Here is a 16,986-nt window from a genome sequence, read left to right on the forward strand (position 1 = left end):
GTGGCCGGGTTCCAAGCTGCTGCTCAGGGCGATGCGAATGGCTGTCTTCCCCCACGCAGCCCGGCGGCCCACGTGTTGTTCGGAGAGCCGCTTTCCGCTGAGCGCTGAGTAAGGCCACATCACCCCCTCGGCAGGTTCCCATCCCGATCACAGAAGGTCTGGATCCCTTGAGCCTGCTGACCGACGATGCAGACGTGGCCACTTGGAACAACCAGGGGCTCCCCAGCGACCGCATGTCCACAGAGAATGCCACCATCCTATGCAACACGGAGCGCTGGCCCCTCTTCGTGGATGCCCAGCTGCAGGGCATCAAGTGGATCAAAAACAAATATGGCAGCGAGCTGAAGGCCATCCGCCTGGGACAGAAGAGGTGCTGGGCCGTGGCGGGTGGGGTAGGGGCTCCAGAGGTGGCGGCCGGCCGGTCCACGGTGCTGGGAAGTCCACCTGGGGCCTTTCATACACGCTAAATGGATGGATGGGTCTTTGAAAACAAACAGTGACCCACGTGTGGATTCTTTTAGTACTTGGCCCTGGGCGGCAGCGCTGGGAGTAAAGAATTAAACTCGGGGCTCCTCTCTCCCCCGTTACCTGCTGCTCCTGCTGGGGGACAGCACTGGCCTCGGCTCCTGCCTGCGTTGGTCCTGCCTGGTCATTTGCCAGCCGGGAGGCTGCGGGCGGTCATCTTCCCATCTCTCATCGCCGCAGATGAGAAGCAATGGCCGTGACACAGCTGCACTGGGAGCCTTCCCAGTGTGCTGGGCAGTGAGAGGAGACGCAGCTGTGGAACGTTTGGCTCAATAGCCATGAAGCGGCTCCACGTTCACCTCCCCTCCTGTCAGCCTGGGGGTGATTTACGCAGAAGGCCTGAGCGCCTCTCGGGAAGGAGGCGTTTGGGAGAGGAATGAGCTGTTGGCCCCTCGGTCACCTCTCTCGGTCCCCTCTGGGGCAGTCAATTGCGCCGTCACCGGGCCCCAGGGCGTTCACGGCCCCTGTGCTGTGCCCACAGCTACCTGGATATCATCGAGCAGGCCATCTCAGAAGGGCACACCTTGCTCATCGAGAACATTGGCGAGACCGTGGACCCAGTTCTGGACCCTCTGCTGGGCAGGAACACAATCAAAAAGGGAAAGTGAGTGGCAGCGTCCACCTCCGCGGGTTCACCCACGTGATCGTCCTCAGTGCTGAGGTCTGGCCTCGGACTGAGAGAAAGGGCGGGGCATTTCCTTTCCTGGGAGGCAGCAGGGGCTTCAGCAAAATGCGCGAAGGGACCCCCAGCTCCCAGGGGAGAGACTGGCAACTGTGGGGCTACACCAACAGTTTATTAGCGACTGCCTGCAGATCGCGATCCTTAATGGTCATCTTTTTTTTCTATTTCCATGCATTTTGCAAATCTTGAGTCTTTCTATTCAGGTGAGATTCACATAACATAAAATTAACCAAAAGTGACCAGTTTAGTGGCATTTAGGACATTGGTGCCTGGCTTCTTTCACTGAGTATCTTTTTTCGGTTCATCTGAGCTGTAGCGAGTATCCATACTTCATTCTTTCTTGTGGCTGAATAATATTCCATTGTGTGGATCTGCCACATTTTGTTTACCCGTTCACTTGTTGATGCATTGAGCTTGTATTACTTTTTTTTTTTTTTTGGCTGCACCATGTGGCTTATGGGATTTTAGTTCCCCGACCAGGGATCGAATAACCCGGGGCCTTGGCAGTGAGAGTACGGAGTCCTAACCACTGGACCACCAGGGAATTCCCTGTATTGCTCTTCTAATATAAACATTTAAATCAACTTTAAAAATGTAAAGGTCGGAGTTGATCTGAGCCACCTATAAATGCAGGGGTGCAGGCAGAAGCCCAGAACAGAGGTGACATAAATGTGCTGATGTCCTAGACTCTGAGAAGGGCCTGGCGTGAGTAGTGATACCCAGGGCTGAAGTTAGAGGCCCCCCAAAATGTGAGCTCGGCCAGAAAGGGGAGAGCAGAGTGGGGAGCCGGAGAGAAGCGACCCCCACAGTGGGTGAGCCGACCCGGGTTCCCACCCTGGCGGCTCATCAGATTCACCTAGGGAGCTCCAGGGATGTCCCGGTGTTCTGAATTGGGGTGTCAACATCTTTCTGATGTTAATGGCTTTGGGGTGGAGCCCAGGCCAGAGTGTTTCTGCAGAGCCTTCCAGATGAATAAGATGTGCAGCCAGAGTCAAGTAAACGCTCCTAAAAAATCAGAACAAACCGGCCAGAGAGAGAGCAGGTGCATTTTCTAGAAGGGCCGGTCACAGCCCAGAGAGGGATGGGTTTTTTTGGTTTTTTGTTTTTTTCCAAGTTGCAGATTATTTATTAATCAGTGTAAACCCCAGCACAATATGCCAACATGATTTCGTGCATTTAGAGGGGAAATACTTCCCGGTTAAGTGGAAAATTGTGCCGATGGCTTCTGGAAGACCTTTATTCTAAGCAGCTTTATAGTGAAACATTTCGTTGAGAAGTCTGGACCTTCCTCCCAGGCTGGCGGGAAAGGCGGTCTGTCTGTGCTGCCATCCCTTGGTCGCCGGGGGCCCTCCTAACCCCTCCCTCCGCCGACCGCCAGGTTCATTAAGATCGGCGACAAAGAGGTGGAGTTCCACCCCAACTTCCGCTTGATCCTGCACACCAAGTACTTCAACCCCCACTACAAGCCCGAGATGCAGGCCCAGTGCACCCTGATCAACTTCCTGGTCACCAGGGACGGGCTCGAGGACCAGCTCTTGGCCGCCGTGGTGGCCAAAGAGCGCCCGGATCTGGAGCAGCTGAAGGTATGTCGAGACAGGAGGAGCAGGGCAGGCAGCTCAGAGACAGCAGGGGGCTGGTCACCGTGACCGAGGCGTCTGGCGGCTTTGAAGGTGCCCTGCTAGTCACACTGAGTGTGTTTGGTACGACAGAATGAGTCACTTCTCCTCCCCAGCTGCCTCCCGAATCTAATTCTAAATCAAGTGATGGCTTCACTGAAAGAACAGGAGTCACAGCAGTGCCCAGGCTGCCCTAAAGCACCGAACTCCTGCCCCACGAGAATGTCTTTGCTGCCGGCCCCTGTGTACCAGGCCCTTCCTTGGTTGGCTGAGCCATATACGTGGGCTCACAGGGGTCCCGGGCCCCACTCATGTCCCATGGTCCCCACGTCCTTGCTGCACAGCTGCCCATGACAAGCAGCTGCAAGGCCCAGGTGCAGGGCCCCCCTACCCCGCACTGCTTGGGGGCCTCCACTCCGGCCCCTTTCTTCCAGGCTTGCCGTGTTCCTCCCGTTCCGAGTCCTGGGGCCTTGGCCCTGAGACCCCCCGAGCCCCCCAGCTGGGGGACCAGGCCGTGCCAGTGACTGATTCCCCTTCCCGGGTCTCTGCCCCTCCTGCAGGCGAACCTCACCAAGTCTCAGAATGAATTTAAGATTGTTCTGAAAGAGCTGGAAGATTCTCTGCTGGCCCGTCTGTCGGCCGCATCGGGGAACTTTCTGGGGGACACAGCCTTAGTTGAGAATCTGGAGACCACCAAACACACGGCCAGCGAGATTGAGGAAAAGGTAAAAGACCATCTTGGGGGCTACCCCCTTGCACCCCCAGCCGGAGCACACAGGGGGCATGGGAGCTGGGCGGATGGTCACTGAGAAGAGAAGCCATAGCCACATGGGGGCCCCTGGGGGCCCGGGGCAGGGTCAAGGGGCATGGATGCCCGCCAGGCACATCTTCATCCATTCCTCTGTAGATGGACATTTAAGTTATTTCCATGCCTTGGCTATTGTGAATAGTGCTGCCACGAACATAGGGGTGCATGTATCTTTCTGAATTATAGTTTTGCCTGGATATATGCCCAGGAGTGGGATTGCTGAATTAGACGGTAGTTCTATTTTTAGTTTTCTGAGGAACCTCCATACTGTTCTCCATAGTGGCTGCAACCACCAACTTACATTCCCACCAACAGTGTAGGAGGGTTCCCTTTTCTCCATGCCCTCTCCAGCATTTGTTATTTGTAGACTTTTTAATGAAGGCCATTCTGACTGGTATGAGGTGATATCTCACTGTGGTTTTGATTTGCATTTCTCTAATTATTAGTGATGTTGAGCAGCTTTTCATGTGCCTGTTGGCCATCTGTCTTTCTTCTTTGGAGAAATGTCTACATAGGTCTTCTGCCCATGTTTTGATTGTTTGCTTTGAGGTGCAAGAGGCAAAAATCACAGAAGTTAAAATCAACGAGGCGAGAGAGAACTATCGGCCAGCTGCGGAGAGGGCGTCCCTGCTGTACTTCATCCTGAACGACCTCAACAAGATCAACCCCATCTACCAGTTCTCACTCAAGGTGCGGCTGCGTCTGGGGCCACTGGGGCCCAGGCTGCAGGTGGGCTTGGGGGGCGGGAGCCAGGGCACCAGGTCTGACCAGCACCAGCACCCGGGTCCGAGCAGTGCCCCAGAGCCCGCGTGGGCAGCGTGGAGCAGCCTCGCAGCCCACCCGCAAAAGCCGCCTGCATTCGGTGACCGCCCCCGCCCCCCACCCCCCACCCCCGACCAGGCCTTCAACGTGGTGTTCGAGAAGGCCATCCAGAAGACCGCCCCCGCCGACGAGGTCAAACAGCGCGTGATCAACCTGACGGACGAGATCACCTACTCCGTGTACGTGTACACGGCCCGCGGGCTCTTCGAGCGAGACAAACTCATCTTCCTCGCACAGGTGGCATTTCAGGTAACATCTGGCCTCGATGCCCCATGTGTGGTCCTTGGACCGGCAGCACCGGAGCCCCGTGGGGGGAGCTGGGGGAGAGTGGGGGTGGGGGGGGTGGTGTTGGAAATGCAGATTCTCAGGCTCCAGCTCAGACCCAGTGGATCCAAACCTGCATTTTTAACAATATGCGGAACACACCTGGGCTCTTGAGTTGGTACCAGGGAAGGTGTCCCAGTGGGAGCCACTGAAGGGGAGGCCAGTTAAAGAGAGACGTCATTCTAGTCGCTTGAAGTCATGCCGAGCCGACAGTCCCGCCTCAGCGGTTAGCCCGCTGTGGATGGGAAAGAAAGGTACTAACGAGTAAACATCCCCCCTGTTTTTACAGACCTGCTGAAATATTTAAAGATTTTGGTTCCACTAAATTGATTAAACAGCCTCTCCGCCACTTTGTTTGCACTGTGTTATAAGTGTTGTTGGGAACACGGATTTCATAGCTAGCTTGGGCGTCAATGTCAACCCAGCTTTCCATCCAAACTCCAACTTGGAATTAGGGGTCCAGGTTAAGGAGGTTTCTTTTCCATGTGAATCTCTGAGTAACTGATTCACTGTTTCTCTCCCTGCTAAGAGGGCATCAAGGTAAGTTTCCTTGATGCTCCCCCTAATTTTCCAGAGTAGAATGTATTCTTTTCAGGCCCAAAGAACTTTTTATTTTACTAAGATAAAAAAAAAAAACAGACCCTGACTCAGGGGAAACTCTCTGTGGAGTCTGGGAAAGCAGCCGTGTGAGCTCCTGACTGGGGAGGTTACAGTGACCGCGGCCCCGGCTCCCCTGCCGTCCATCTGAGATGGAGGGGCTGGGCCAGTTGCCCAACGAGCCACTTCAGTGACCAAGACAGGGCCTGCTAGAAGCCCAGAGAGGTTGTGCGCACAAGTGGCAAGGTGACTTCGAATGTGACCAGAAAACGTATATACCCAAAAGAATTGAAAACATGTATTCAAACAAATACATGCATATAAACATTCATGGCAGCATTATTCACAACAGCCAAAAGGCAGAAACAACCCACATGTCCAACGACAGACTATTGGGTAAACAAGATGTGGTCTCTCCATACACTGGCCCATTATTTGTCCATAAAAAGAATGAAGCACTGACACATGCTACAACACGGATGAACCTTGAAAACACGCTCAGATGCAAAAGGCCTCGTGTCGTATGATTCCATTTACTGGAAATGTCCAGAACAGGCAAATCTGTAGAGACAGAGAGTAGACTGATGGTTGCCTGAGGGTGTGAACTGCTGAAGGGTAGGGGCTTTGCCTCTGGGGTGATGAAAAAGTTCTGCACCTGGACAGTGGTGATGGTTGTACAACAGTGTGAGTGCACTAAACGCCACTGGATTTTAGACTGTAATAGGGTTAAAATGGTACATTTTTATGCTGTGTGTATTGTACCGCAATTTAAAAACAAGGTGCTGACCAAGCTTTGGGCTGACCCCAAAGGGGCAGGACAGTGCTTCCCCTGCAGGCAAGGGGTGTGAGCCCCTGTTGTAGGACAACATCTAAGCGAGCCCCACGGCCCCTCAGGTCTTGTCCATGAAGAAAGAGCTGAACCCGGTGGAGCTGGATTTCCTTCTGCGGTTCCCGTTCAAGGCCGGGGTCGTGTCACCCGTGGACTTCCTGCAGCATCAGGGATGGGGCGGCATCAAGGTTGGCCTTCAGACTTGAACACTGTGCTCTCTCCCCACCTCGCGGCCTTTCCTGCTCACCCTGGACGTGTGTACGAGGTGCTCCCGGCCGTAACGTTCGGTAGAACGAGGAGGCCTCAGAGGTGGGACCAGGCACTGCTGGGCTGCCTGCCAGCTCACGGGGACTGTGCTGTCCTACTGCAACGCAGCAGCTTCACCATCACGTCCCTGCAGGCGGCAAGCTGAGCCGCGACGGGCCCCAGGGTGTGTCCAGGGGTCGCCCCTCCGCCGCTTCCCCTCACTTCCAGGAAAATGCAAAGTGTCAAGGCTACTCCTCAGAATCCTGGGGCCCTCACTGTGTCAGTTCAGACAGACCAGAGGAAGGCGGCCCCCTGGGATGAGCAGGGCCCCTGTTCCAGAGCCCCCGAGAAGCAGCCAGGAGTCGCATCCCCCATCAGATTCCTCCCTCGTCCCAGCCATTCATCCCCAGCCGCTCATGGTTTGAGCGACAGGCCCCAGGGTCATGCTTTTCCCGGAGCCCGCGGGGAAGGCGCCCACCGGGACGGGGGAGAGCTGAAAGGCCGTCTGCCCCCAGGCCCTCTCGGAGATGGATGAGTTCAAGAACCTGGATAGCGACATCGAGGGATCCGCCAAGCGGTGGAAGAAGCTCGTGGAGTCGGAAGCCCCCGAAAAGGAGATCTTCCCCAAGGAGTGGAAGAACAGAACGGCGCTGCAGAAGCTGTGCATGGTGAGGTGCATGCGGCCCGACCGCATGACCTACGCCGTCAGGTGAGTGCCCCCATCCCCACCCCCACCCCCCCGCCCCAGCCTGGGCCTGGGCCTGGGCCTCAGGGCTGCGGAGTGGGAGCCTCGGCCACATAGTGGACGGGATCCCATCCCACCCACCAATTCCCGTTCTGAGTTCTCGTAGCTCTGGGGTCTCCGAAGGTGGCCAACAGGAACCCCCGCCTCCCCTGACCCTGGGTGAGGAGAGGTGCCCCGAGATAAGCGACGGGAAGATAAAACTCCCCGGGTTGGCCACCAAGATTTTAAAAAAGCCTGGGTGCGCTGCCAGTGCAGGGGACACGGGTTCCAGCCCTGGTCCGGGAAGGTCCCACATGCCGCAGAGCAACTAAGCCCGTGCGCCACAACTCCTGAGCCTGCGCTCTAGAGCCTGCAAGCCACAACTACTGAGCCTGCGAGCCACAACTACTGAGCCGCATGCCGCAACTACTGAAGCCTGCGCACCTAGAGCCCGTGCACCGCAACAAGAGAAGCCACCGCAATGAGAAGCCCGCGCACCACAACGTAGAGTAGCCCCCGCTCACCACAACTAGAGAAAGCCCGTGTGCAGCAACGAAGACCCAATGCAGCCAAAAATAAATAAATAAATAAATTTATTAAAAAAAAAAAAAAAGCCTGGGCGCGAATGACCTCCGAGGCCACGACCACGCGGGGTCCTTTAAGGATGCTGTGGGGAGAAAACAGTGACAGAGCCATCAGCATCCGAGGACTTTCATGGCCTCAGTGGCTGGATTTAAAGTAAATCTTTTATTTTTACGGCTCGTTTGCAAAGAGAACCATTCTGCTTTCGTGAACAATCTCTCCGGACCTGAAACGCCTCCAGGACTGGAAACTTACCATCGGGTTTCAGCTCCCGTTCCTTTCACTCCCCAAAGCACAGAAAGACTTCAGGAATATCAACAGCTGTAACATCTGCACGTCCGGCCCGGGCAGGCCATGGCGTCATGGGGGAGGGAGGGAATGAAACAGGCCCCATTCTCAGAGGGGCGTCCTGGTTTTCCGTTTGTCCTAGTGGCCTGAAAGCCACCAGATTTCCCAAAAGACGCCCACGTCCCTAATAGAATTCCCCTCTGACAAAGCAGAGGCCTGACTCACACCCCTGGTTGTTCACAGACGTGTGTTTCTGTTTTGCTTTGTTTTCCCGGGACTGAAGAGGAAAGGGACCACAAGGGGTTCTGGGTGCAGGAGGGGAGCGGGTGGAGTGAAGCAAGAAATCACGTCACGAGGGAGAGTGGAGCTGGTCCAGGGAGAAAGCAGGAAGGCGTCCCGGGAAGGTCGGACACAGTGTGGGGAAGGCCAAGGCGAAGGGCACTGAGCATCCAGGGGGACACCGCCCACCGGGCGAGCTGAGCACGTGTGGGTGTCCAGACCCACGGCCCCCAGAGCACTCTTGAGAGTCACCCAAGTCACCACGGCAGAAAACGCATCGGGACCGCATGGGCGACCGCCAACGCCAGGCGAACCCAAGTCATGCTCTGCGACGGTCGCGAGGAAAGCAGGTTCACCTCTTGAATCCAGGGCAGTGGAGCTCAGGAGCAAGGAAATTCAACTCCAAGTCCACGGCGAATAGTAATAACACAGTCGTCAAGAGCGTGGGTGCCAGACGCACTCAGAGCCTTCCCCCCCCCCACCCCGGGTTCACTCCGCCCTCCGCCAACCCCTCGAGCCGGGCACCTCCCCTCCTCCGGGTCCACAGGCCCAGGGAGTGTAACTCGCCCATGGCGGGGCGGGGTGCTGGCAACGGGCTCCCCAGAACAGCAGCCCGGGTCTGTAGCACCTGCCACCGTGCAAGCCGCTGGGGGCGGCTCCAGAACCCCTGTGCCCAGGACACAGCGCCAGGAACAGCGGAGCCCGACCGGAACCAGGCGCCCACTATGCTGCATCATCACTTCAGCCGCAGAGAATGACCATGTGGCCCGGCCACGTCAGGAGCAGCAGGGAGCTCGTGACATTCCTGCCCTAGGCAGGACCTGTACCTTCTAGAATTCCTTCCCGGGCAAGGATACTAGCACTGACATTCCGGGTCAATTCCAAAGGCCAGACTCAAGCACAACCAGGGGCCTTGAGCAGGAGCCCCCCCACCGGCCTGTGGTCAGCACTGGCTCAGGAGTCTGTACAGAAGCCAGCAAAAGCCAGACCGGGAAGCGAATGACAGGTATCATTCCCACGGGAGTGGGAAGGCCCTCCTGGCACCCGCCCGCAGACTCCCCGTTGACTCAGAGGGAAGCTTCTATGTGAACAGGTCCACCCACGGGTCTCCACGATGCTCAGAGCGCTCAGATTGCCGACTCCTTGGGCATAAGTGCGTTCTCTCCAGGTAGGCTGCCATCGTCCTTCTTTCAAAGACCGCACTGGACATAAGTTTAGCTCCTGTGGTTCATTCAGATACAGTGAGCTCGGCCACCTGTGGTCAAGGGAGAGGGGCAGAGAGCTGAGATCCCAAGGTCACCCTAAGAGGGGCCTCGACTGACCCCAGCCTTATCAGGGTCAAGATAGAGTTTGGGGCTTGGAACAGAGGGGTGCTTATGTAAAGAGAAGTTTGGGTTTTTCCTGTGACTTTCCTGATGATCCATGTTTTGTGGTCCTTGGAGCTCACCAAAGCGACTCTAATGCACGCGTCCTTCCTCCTCAGAGCCCCCGTCGGGGGAGATCCTCAGGATGCAGAGGCCGATCTAGGTGCTGCCCCTTGTTGCTGCCCTGATCTGGAGAGCAGATAGGAAGTGTGTGGGAAACAGGAAGTCACTAGAAACTGATCCCTTCCTTGGGAGCGCTGAGGTGTGGTCACCTGGAACGCTTGCTGCCCGGATTCCCTCCCGGTTGACCTTGCACGCCTTTGAAAGTGGGGGTGGCATCAGCTGGCTGAGAGCCTCTCACCTGTCCGTGCACAGGTGGCCGGGAGCAAAGGGTGCCCAGCACGAACACCGCCAAATACCGCACACGCTCCCCTCCACACCCTCCCTGCCTGCAGGAGGCCCCTGTAGAGACCGCCTTTCCAGCTAGAGGCCCTTCTCTGCCTAAGAAAGTCCCCCAGAAAAACGGTCCCTCCCCTTGGGTCTGACCAGGCGTGTCCCCCTCAGGAACTTTGTGGAGGAGAAGATGGGCAGCAAGTTCGTGGAGGGCCGGAGCGTTGAGTTCTCCAAGTCCTACGAGGAGAGCAGCCCCTCCACCCCCATCTTCTTCATCCTCTCCCCGGGCGCTGACCCCCTGAAGGACGTGGAGGCCCTGGGTAAGTGCGGCCGGGTCTGGGGAGAAGCGAGTCCAAACCGCAGAGAGACGGCCCTTCACACCCACTAGCAGGGCAGGTATCAGACACACGGAAATGACAGGTGTCGGGAGGATGTGGAGAGACGGGGGCCTGTGCACTGCTGGTGGGAACGTGAGCAGGTGGTCCCTCCCTAAGTCACACATCGAGTCACCACATGCCCGGCAATTCCACTCCTGGGGACGTTCCCAACGGAGCCGAGAACAGGTGTCCAAACAAACAGGTCCCCTCACAACGGCCAAAAGGTAGATCCAACCCACACGTCCACCAGCTGATGAATGGCTGATGGCAAAGTGGTAAATTCATAAAAGGGAACGAAGCACTGACACAGGCTACACCGTGGACGGAACGAGAAAACACTGTGCCGAAGGCAGGAAGCTAGACACAAAAGGCTCCACGTTATACGATGCCTTGTATCTGAAACGTCCAGAACTGGGGAATCCGTAGAGGCAGAAGGCAGATTAGTGGTTGCCAGGGGCTGGGGCGGGAACAGGATGCAGAATGACTGTTTAATGGGTACAGGGCTTCCTTCTGGGGCAATAAAAATGTCCTGGAACCAGATAAACAGTCGCACGACACTTAATTGTTAAATGTCCCTAAATCGTACACTTTAAGATGGCTTTTAAAGTGGTACATTTGATGTTATGTGTATTTTACCACAATCTTAAAAGGAGGAGGGTGTGGAATTCCCAGCTGTGGATCACAGAAGCTCCATTTTTGTCATTCAGCCATCCCCATGCTTTTCCTGTTTTCCTTTCCTTTAGGGAAAAAATTGGGATTTACCATAGACAACGGGAAACTCCATAACGTGTCCCTGGGGCAGGGACAAGAGGTGGTGGCGGAGAATGCCCTGGACATGGCTGTGGAGAAAGGACACTGGGTCATTCTGCAGGTATGGGGGTAGGCGGCACCCGTGCCTCTTGGGCGAGGGCTCCCAGCCTCAGCGCCCGTGGGGCTTGGCCTGAAGGCCTGAAAGAAAGCAGGTTATAGGATTCGCATTCACAAGCGTGGCTGGGAATCCTACAGCCCCTGAAGGAGGGGGCAGGAGGCGCCCACACCAAGCACAGCTCTGCCTGGGTTGGCAGGTGGTGTGAGGCATCACCACTGAAAGTGTGGATTCTTCAGCAGTGAGAAAGGCATCCCCTCCTCCCCCTTGTTGGCTCAACTGCTCCTCCTCGGTCCTGCAGCCTCTCCAAGCACCCCCCCGACCACCGCCAGGTCCCGGCTGGCCCCCCCTGCAGGCCCGCCTCGGCTTCCACAGACCCCACGGCGTGGCTGACCTCAGTCCACAGGGCCTAGCCTGGTCCCATGCAGGGACCTCAGCTTCGAGTCATTTCTTTCTGTTCATTTTCTTTTACAAAATGATCGCCCTGACAAGTCCAGTTACCATCTGTCACCAAAGACATTACCTCATATTCCCCACACTGTACATTTCATACCTGTGACTCTTCTATTTTGTAACTGGAAGTTTGTACTTCTTAATTGCCCTCACCTATTTCTCTCCTCCCCCCACCCCTCTGGCAGCCACCTGTTTGTGCTCTGTATCTGTGACTCTCTTTCTGTTTTGCTATGTTTGTTCATCTGTTTTGCTTTTTAGATTCCACGTACAAGTGAAATCATACAGTATTTGTCTTTCTCTGTCTGACTTATTTCACTTAGCATCATATTCTCTAGGTCTGGCCATGTTGTCGCAGGTGGCAAAATTTCATTCTTTTTTATGGCTAGTATTCCATTGTGTATATACACCGTGTCTTCTTTACCCACTCACCTGTTGATGGGCACTTAAGTTGCTTCCACATCTTGGCAATTGTGAATAATGCTGCTATGAACATAGGGGTGCACGTGTCTTTTGGAATCAGTGTTTTCATTTTCTTTGGATAAATACCCAGAATTGGAATTACTGGATGACACGGTAGTTCTATTTTTCATTTTGTGAGGTGCCTCCAAACTGTTTTCCATGGTGGCTGCGCCAATCTACAATCCCACCAACAGTGCACGAGGGTTCTCTTTTCTCCAAGTCATTTCTTTTTTTTTTTTTTATAAATTTATTTATTTATTATTTTTGGCTGCGTTGGGTCTTTGTTGCTGCGCGGGCTTTCTCTAGTTGCGGCGAGTGGGGGCTACTCTTCGTTGCGGTGCGCGGGCTTCTCATTGCGGTGGCTTCTCTTGTTGTGGAGCAGGGGCTCTAGGGCGCACGGGCTTCAGCAGTTGTGGCACGTGGGCTCAGTAGTTGTGGCGCACGGGCTTAGTTGCTCCGCAGCATGTGGGATCTTCCCGGACCAGGGCTTGAACCCGTGTCCCCTGCATTGGCAGGCGGATTCTTAACCACTGCACCACCAGGGAAGTCCCTCCAAGTCATTTCTTTTTACCCAAGCCTCTCAGAGGAGGGGTGGGGACCATATAATCTCTGCCCTTATGCCGGTGGAGGGCGGGAAGGACTCGCCACAAGGCTGGAGGTCCCGAACGAACTGAGAACAAGCTTCAACTCTGGGGGCTCAGTTGCTCAGTGAAATTCTCCAGCGTGGCCAGCGCCCCGGGAAGGGCGGACAGCGGGGTGGGGAGTGCGGGTACCACTGGGGAGGGGCCTGCCCTGTGGGCCCGGGGTGGGGAGGAGTGAGCGGGCACTAAGCCCTGGTCTTGGCCGCAGAACATCCACCTGGTGGCCCGCTGGCTGAGCGCCCTGGACAAGAAGCTGGAGCGCTACAGCGTCGGCAGCCACGATGACTACCGCGTGTTCCTCAGCGCCGAGCCGGCCCCCGGCCCCGAGTCCCACATCATCCCCCAGGGCATCCTGGAGAACGCCATCAAAATCACCAACGAGCCGCCCACGGGCATGTACGCCAACCTGCACAAGGCCCTGGACCTCTTCACCCAGGTAGCGTGGCCTCCCCCCGTGCCCCGTGCCTGGCCCAGCGTCAGCCCCTGCCGGTTCTCTCCCACCCACGCCACCCCCAACGCGCACACACTCCTTGAGCCACAAAATGAACAGATCCCCGAAGGACTGTGCAAAATGCAACTGATCTAAAGTGCCTGGCGCACAGCTTCACAGAGCAGAAATGCGTATCGCCCATCAGTTTCATGACCTGCACGTCCGCCCCGGTAAGTGCGGGCCGGGTCCTTGGTTTGTCCGAGCACCTTAGGAAGGGGCCAAGCTCCCGAGGTGGTTCCCTGAGGGCCATTCAGCCTCGCTGGGGCCACAGTGCCGCCCAGACCCCTGCTCTCACTCCCCGTGAGACGCGATGCTGTAGGAAGGCCAGGTGCGGAGGGGATGGGGCCGCAGCGCCCGGCTGGAGGGCGGTGGTGACAGACGGGAGGGCGGTAGTGCCCGCCGCACAGGGCTCCGTGCTCTGGTCCCAGGCCCAGTCTTCCTCCCTCGACAAGTAGGCCCCACTGCCTTGTGGAGGGGCGCCGGGTGCCCTGGCCCTCCAGGGTGGGTAGGGGGGCCTCAGCCTGCCTGTCCACGCTGTGTGTGCCTGGACCTTTGTTCACGTGACTCCTCCCCCATCCAAACCTCCCAGCCCCCAACCTGCCAGGTGTGTAGCCTTCCCTGGCACCCCTGCTCCCCTCCGCAAATCCCTAGCATCTGTGTCCATTCTTTTGGTACCTGATCTTCATCTGTTCTATACTAGAACTTTCTGGGTGCACGCATTTGGTCTCCCAAGTGAGTCTAAAACCGTTTTGAAGAAGAAACCCCGTATTCTCTGATAACACCCAGCAAAGATCTACGTATGGAGCACATTGTGCCAATGTTGCGTAACGTCTACATCTGATTTCTTTAATTTATGTGACAATATCTGAGTCATCCACTAACCACTCCCTATGGGCTTAAAGGACCCACCAAGGTCAGAGTGTAAAGTCACAGAGAATGGAAAGCAGGAAAACAGATGTGCAGACCGGGTCCTTCCTCCAAACAGTACGTCCGTGTGCCCAGGATGTGGTAGGCTCAGGGAACAAACAATGAACAGGATCCGTTATGCGGGTGACTGGCCTGAGTCTGGTGCGGGGCGTGGACGCGTTCACAGGAGTGAGAACAGGGTGTGATGCACGTGTGGGGACATGCACGGAGCCCCAGGGCGACGCAGCTCACACTGGGGGCCGCAGGCCAGTGCGGGGTCCCAGAGCTGTTTGCTGCTGTCTGTGCTGAGTCAGTACGGAGGTGGAGAGGAGGCATGCGGGGAATTCTGTAGCATTTCGACATCGCTGTCAATCCGAGCACGTGATCTGTTTTTCATTTCTATCATATTTTGCTAAAATATCAGTCAGTGATGGAGTGGGGGAGGGTGGCGAGGTCGGCAGGAAGCTGGTCCCCCACTTGCAGGAGTCTGGGGCCTGCTCCAGGCCGCAGAGTGGCTCCCGAGCCAGGCTTGGCCGGGAGGTGGGTGTCGAGGTAGAGACAGCTGACGCCCGAGGGGCAAGCAACAGAAAATGCAACAGCCTCTGGGCCCGGGGAGCAGCTCCCCACGGTGCGTGGAGCCCGCTGGGGCCTCTGGCAGGGGACATGGGGGCCGGGAGGACGCAGAGGGGCTGCTGGGCTTTGGGGAGATGCTCTGGCTGCTTGGAGTCAGCGGGAAGCGCAGTCGCTGTCGGGCAGGAGCGAGGAGGGGCCGCCCGGCTGAGGACAGGCGAGCGGGGACGTGGCCGGGGCTTGCTGAGGTGCTCGAGGGCTCCCTAACTCTGTGCATCACCTAAGGCGTCTGCAAAGATCGGAAGGGAAGCCATGAGGAAAGCTGGGCCCTGTTGCTTCCTGAGGGGACCCTCCCAAGATCGGGGGCCCACTGCCTTCACAGAGTTTCACAGGAAGAGGCAGTAGTGGCTGGGACGCGCCCAGACCATCCTCGGGCACCTCTGTGACCACAGAGCCCAGAGGCCCGGGAGGCCAGTGATGAGCGCTCCAACCAGAGGGAAGTCTCTGGAGGCAGACGGAACCCGCCAGGCCTTCCCTCGTCCTCGGGCCCGGCGGCTTCCTCCCTCTGGTTGGCTGTCTCAGTCTGCAGCCTTTCACGGCCGATGTCTGGAAGGGTCCAGCCAGGCCTGTCTCCTGGGCCCACAGCTGACAGGTGATGGCGCCGTCTCTATGACAGGCATTGAGGAAGGACCTGGGGGGGATGTTGGGGTGATGGAGCCCCCATCTGCGCCCCTCCCTTTCCATGTTTGCTGGAGGGGACCCCAGCCGGGCATCTATGTCAGGGCTTCCATGGAATCAGGACAGGGCCCCTCCCTTGTTACACCTGGTGCATTTTTTCCCGGCACTTTTCCCCACGATGACCATTTGATAGGTGTCTGTCCCCTGGTCCAGCTTTCTGGCCGCCGTGCCTGCTGCCCCCACAGAGCACCCGGCCACTGGGAGGCACTCATAGGGCTGCGCGGGTGAAGAGGAGCCCAGCTTAACTTCCAGAAGCCTCTGTGTTCAGAGGCACCCACTTAGCAAAGACTAATCCGTTAAAGTCGCACAAACCCAGAGAGAACTGGGCTTCAGAATTTGGGCTGGGTTGGCCTTTCCCTGGGGCCACCTGCTTTCAGAAAGGGTTTGCTCAGCATCCCCTCCTCCTTTACAGATCGTTTTTGGCGAGTTTGGGGTACTGCTTGCGTGTAGATGATGGGGAACGTTGATGATTGCGGGGGAATTATATTGGGGAACATTTTATTAGGAAGATGTATCAATAATTTGACTTGTAACCAATACTTAAAGTGATACAGCTGCATTTCTGGAGGAAGCAACGACAAGACAGCGTGTCCTCTACCCGACTCTACAGGTCGAGAGAGACTCGGGAAACCAGCTCAGAGCAGTCGATGGCCTTAGGTCCCACCCCTCATCCCCACCTGCAGCCCCAGCGAAGCAGCTGGCAAAGACAGCCCTGGTCCTGCCCGGGCCGTCTGTGCGGACCCTGCCTGACCCGGGGTGCCTGCCCTCCTGCAGGACACACTGGAGATGTGCACCAAGGAGATGGAGTTCAAGTGCGTCCTCTTCGCCCTGTGCTACTTCCACGCCGTGGTGGCCGAGAGGCGCAAGTTTGGGGCCCAGGGCTGGAACAGGTCGTACCCCTTCAACAACGGGGACCTCACCATCTCCATCAACGTGCTCTACAACTACCTGGAGGCCAACCCCAAGGTAAGGGCCCACCTGGAGCCCAGCTGGGTGGTCCTCCCGCCCTGCCTTCCTTTCAATTATTCTGTCTTACATTTAAGAGACACTGAATAGGTTTCCTAAGCCAAAGAAAGTATGAAAACGTGCGACTCCTCTGTGACCCCAGCAATCTGATATAATGGTTACCACCCAGGCCCTGGCCACCACCTCCAGCAGTTCTCAGCCGTCTGGCAATTTTTCTAACTAACTCCACGGGAGTCAATATCTTTGGGGACCTGCCAGTCCTGCACCCGAACAGGGATTCCCCCAGAAAGGCCAGCCCCCCGGACAGCATGAGCCGAGAGAAGACACAAAAGGGCTGCCTGGGCTGCAGGCCTTGCCAACAGAACACAGGTTCAGAGGGAAGGCCAAAAAAAAAATCTCCCTGGAGACATGGAACGCTTCCTTTCATTTGTGTTGAAAATTA

General features: G+C 56.6%; 1 protein-coding gene across 1 annotated transcript in view; it reads left to right on the forward strand.

Moving 5' to 3' along the window:
* The window catches only part of DNAH17 (dynein axonemal heavy chain 17), a 107,894-nt gene that overhangs the window by 82,893 nt on the left and 8,015 nt on the right, over positions 1 to 16,986 (forward strand). Inside the window, exons 63-74 of the mRNA XM_061175961.1 lie at positions 135 to 370; positions 1,007 to 1,129; positions 2,586 to 2,790; positions 3,384 to 3,548; positions 4,181 to 4,321; positions 4,532 to 4,702; positions 6,269 to 6,391; positions 6,965 to 7,158; positions 10,251 to 10,399; positions 11,200 to 11,327; positions 13,083 to 13,310; positions 16,353 to 16,544. Of these exons, the coding sequence (XP_061031944.1) occupies positions 135 to 370; positions 1,007 to 1,129; positions 2,586 to 2,790; positions 3,384 to 3,548; positions 4,181 to 4,321; positions 4,532 to 4,702; positions 6,269 to 6,391; positions 6,965 to 7,158; positions 10,251 to 10,399; positions 11,200 to 11,327; positions 13,083 to 13,310; positions 16,353 to 16,544 (2,055 nt within the window). The remainder of the gene's footprint in view (positions 1 to 134; positions 371 to 1,006; positions 1,130 to 2,585; positions 2,791 to 3,383; positions 3,549 to 4,180; positions 4,322 to 4,531; positions 4,703 to 6,268; positions 6,392 to 6,964; positions 7,159 to 10,250; positions 10,400 to 11,199; positions 11,328 to 13,082; positions 13,311 to 16,352; positions 16,545 to 16,986) is intronic.

This window comes from Eubalaena glacialis, chromosome 19, assembly GCF_028564815.1.
Source record: "Eubalaena glacialis isolate mEubGla1 chromosome 19, mEubGla1.1.hap2.+ XY, whole genome shotgun sequence".
Classification (NCBI taxonomy): domain Eukaryota; kingdom Metazoa; phylum Chordata; class Mammalia; order Artiodactyla; family Balaenidae; genus Eubalaena; species Eubalaena glacialis.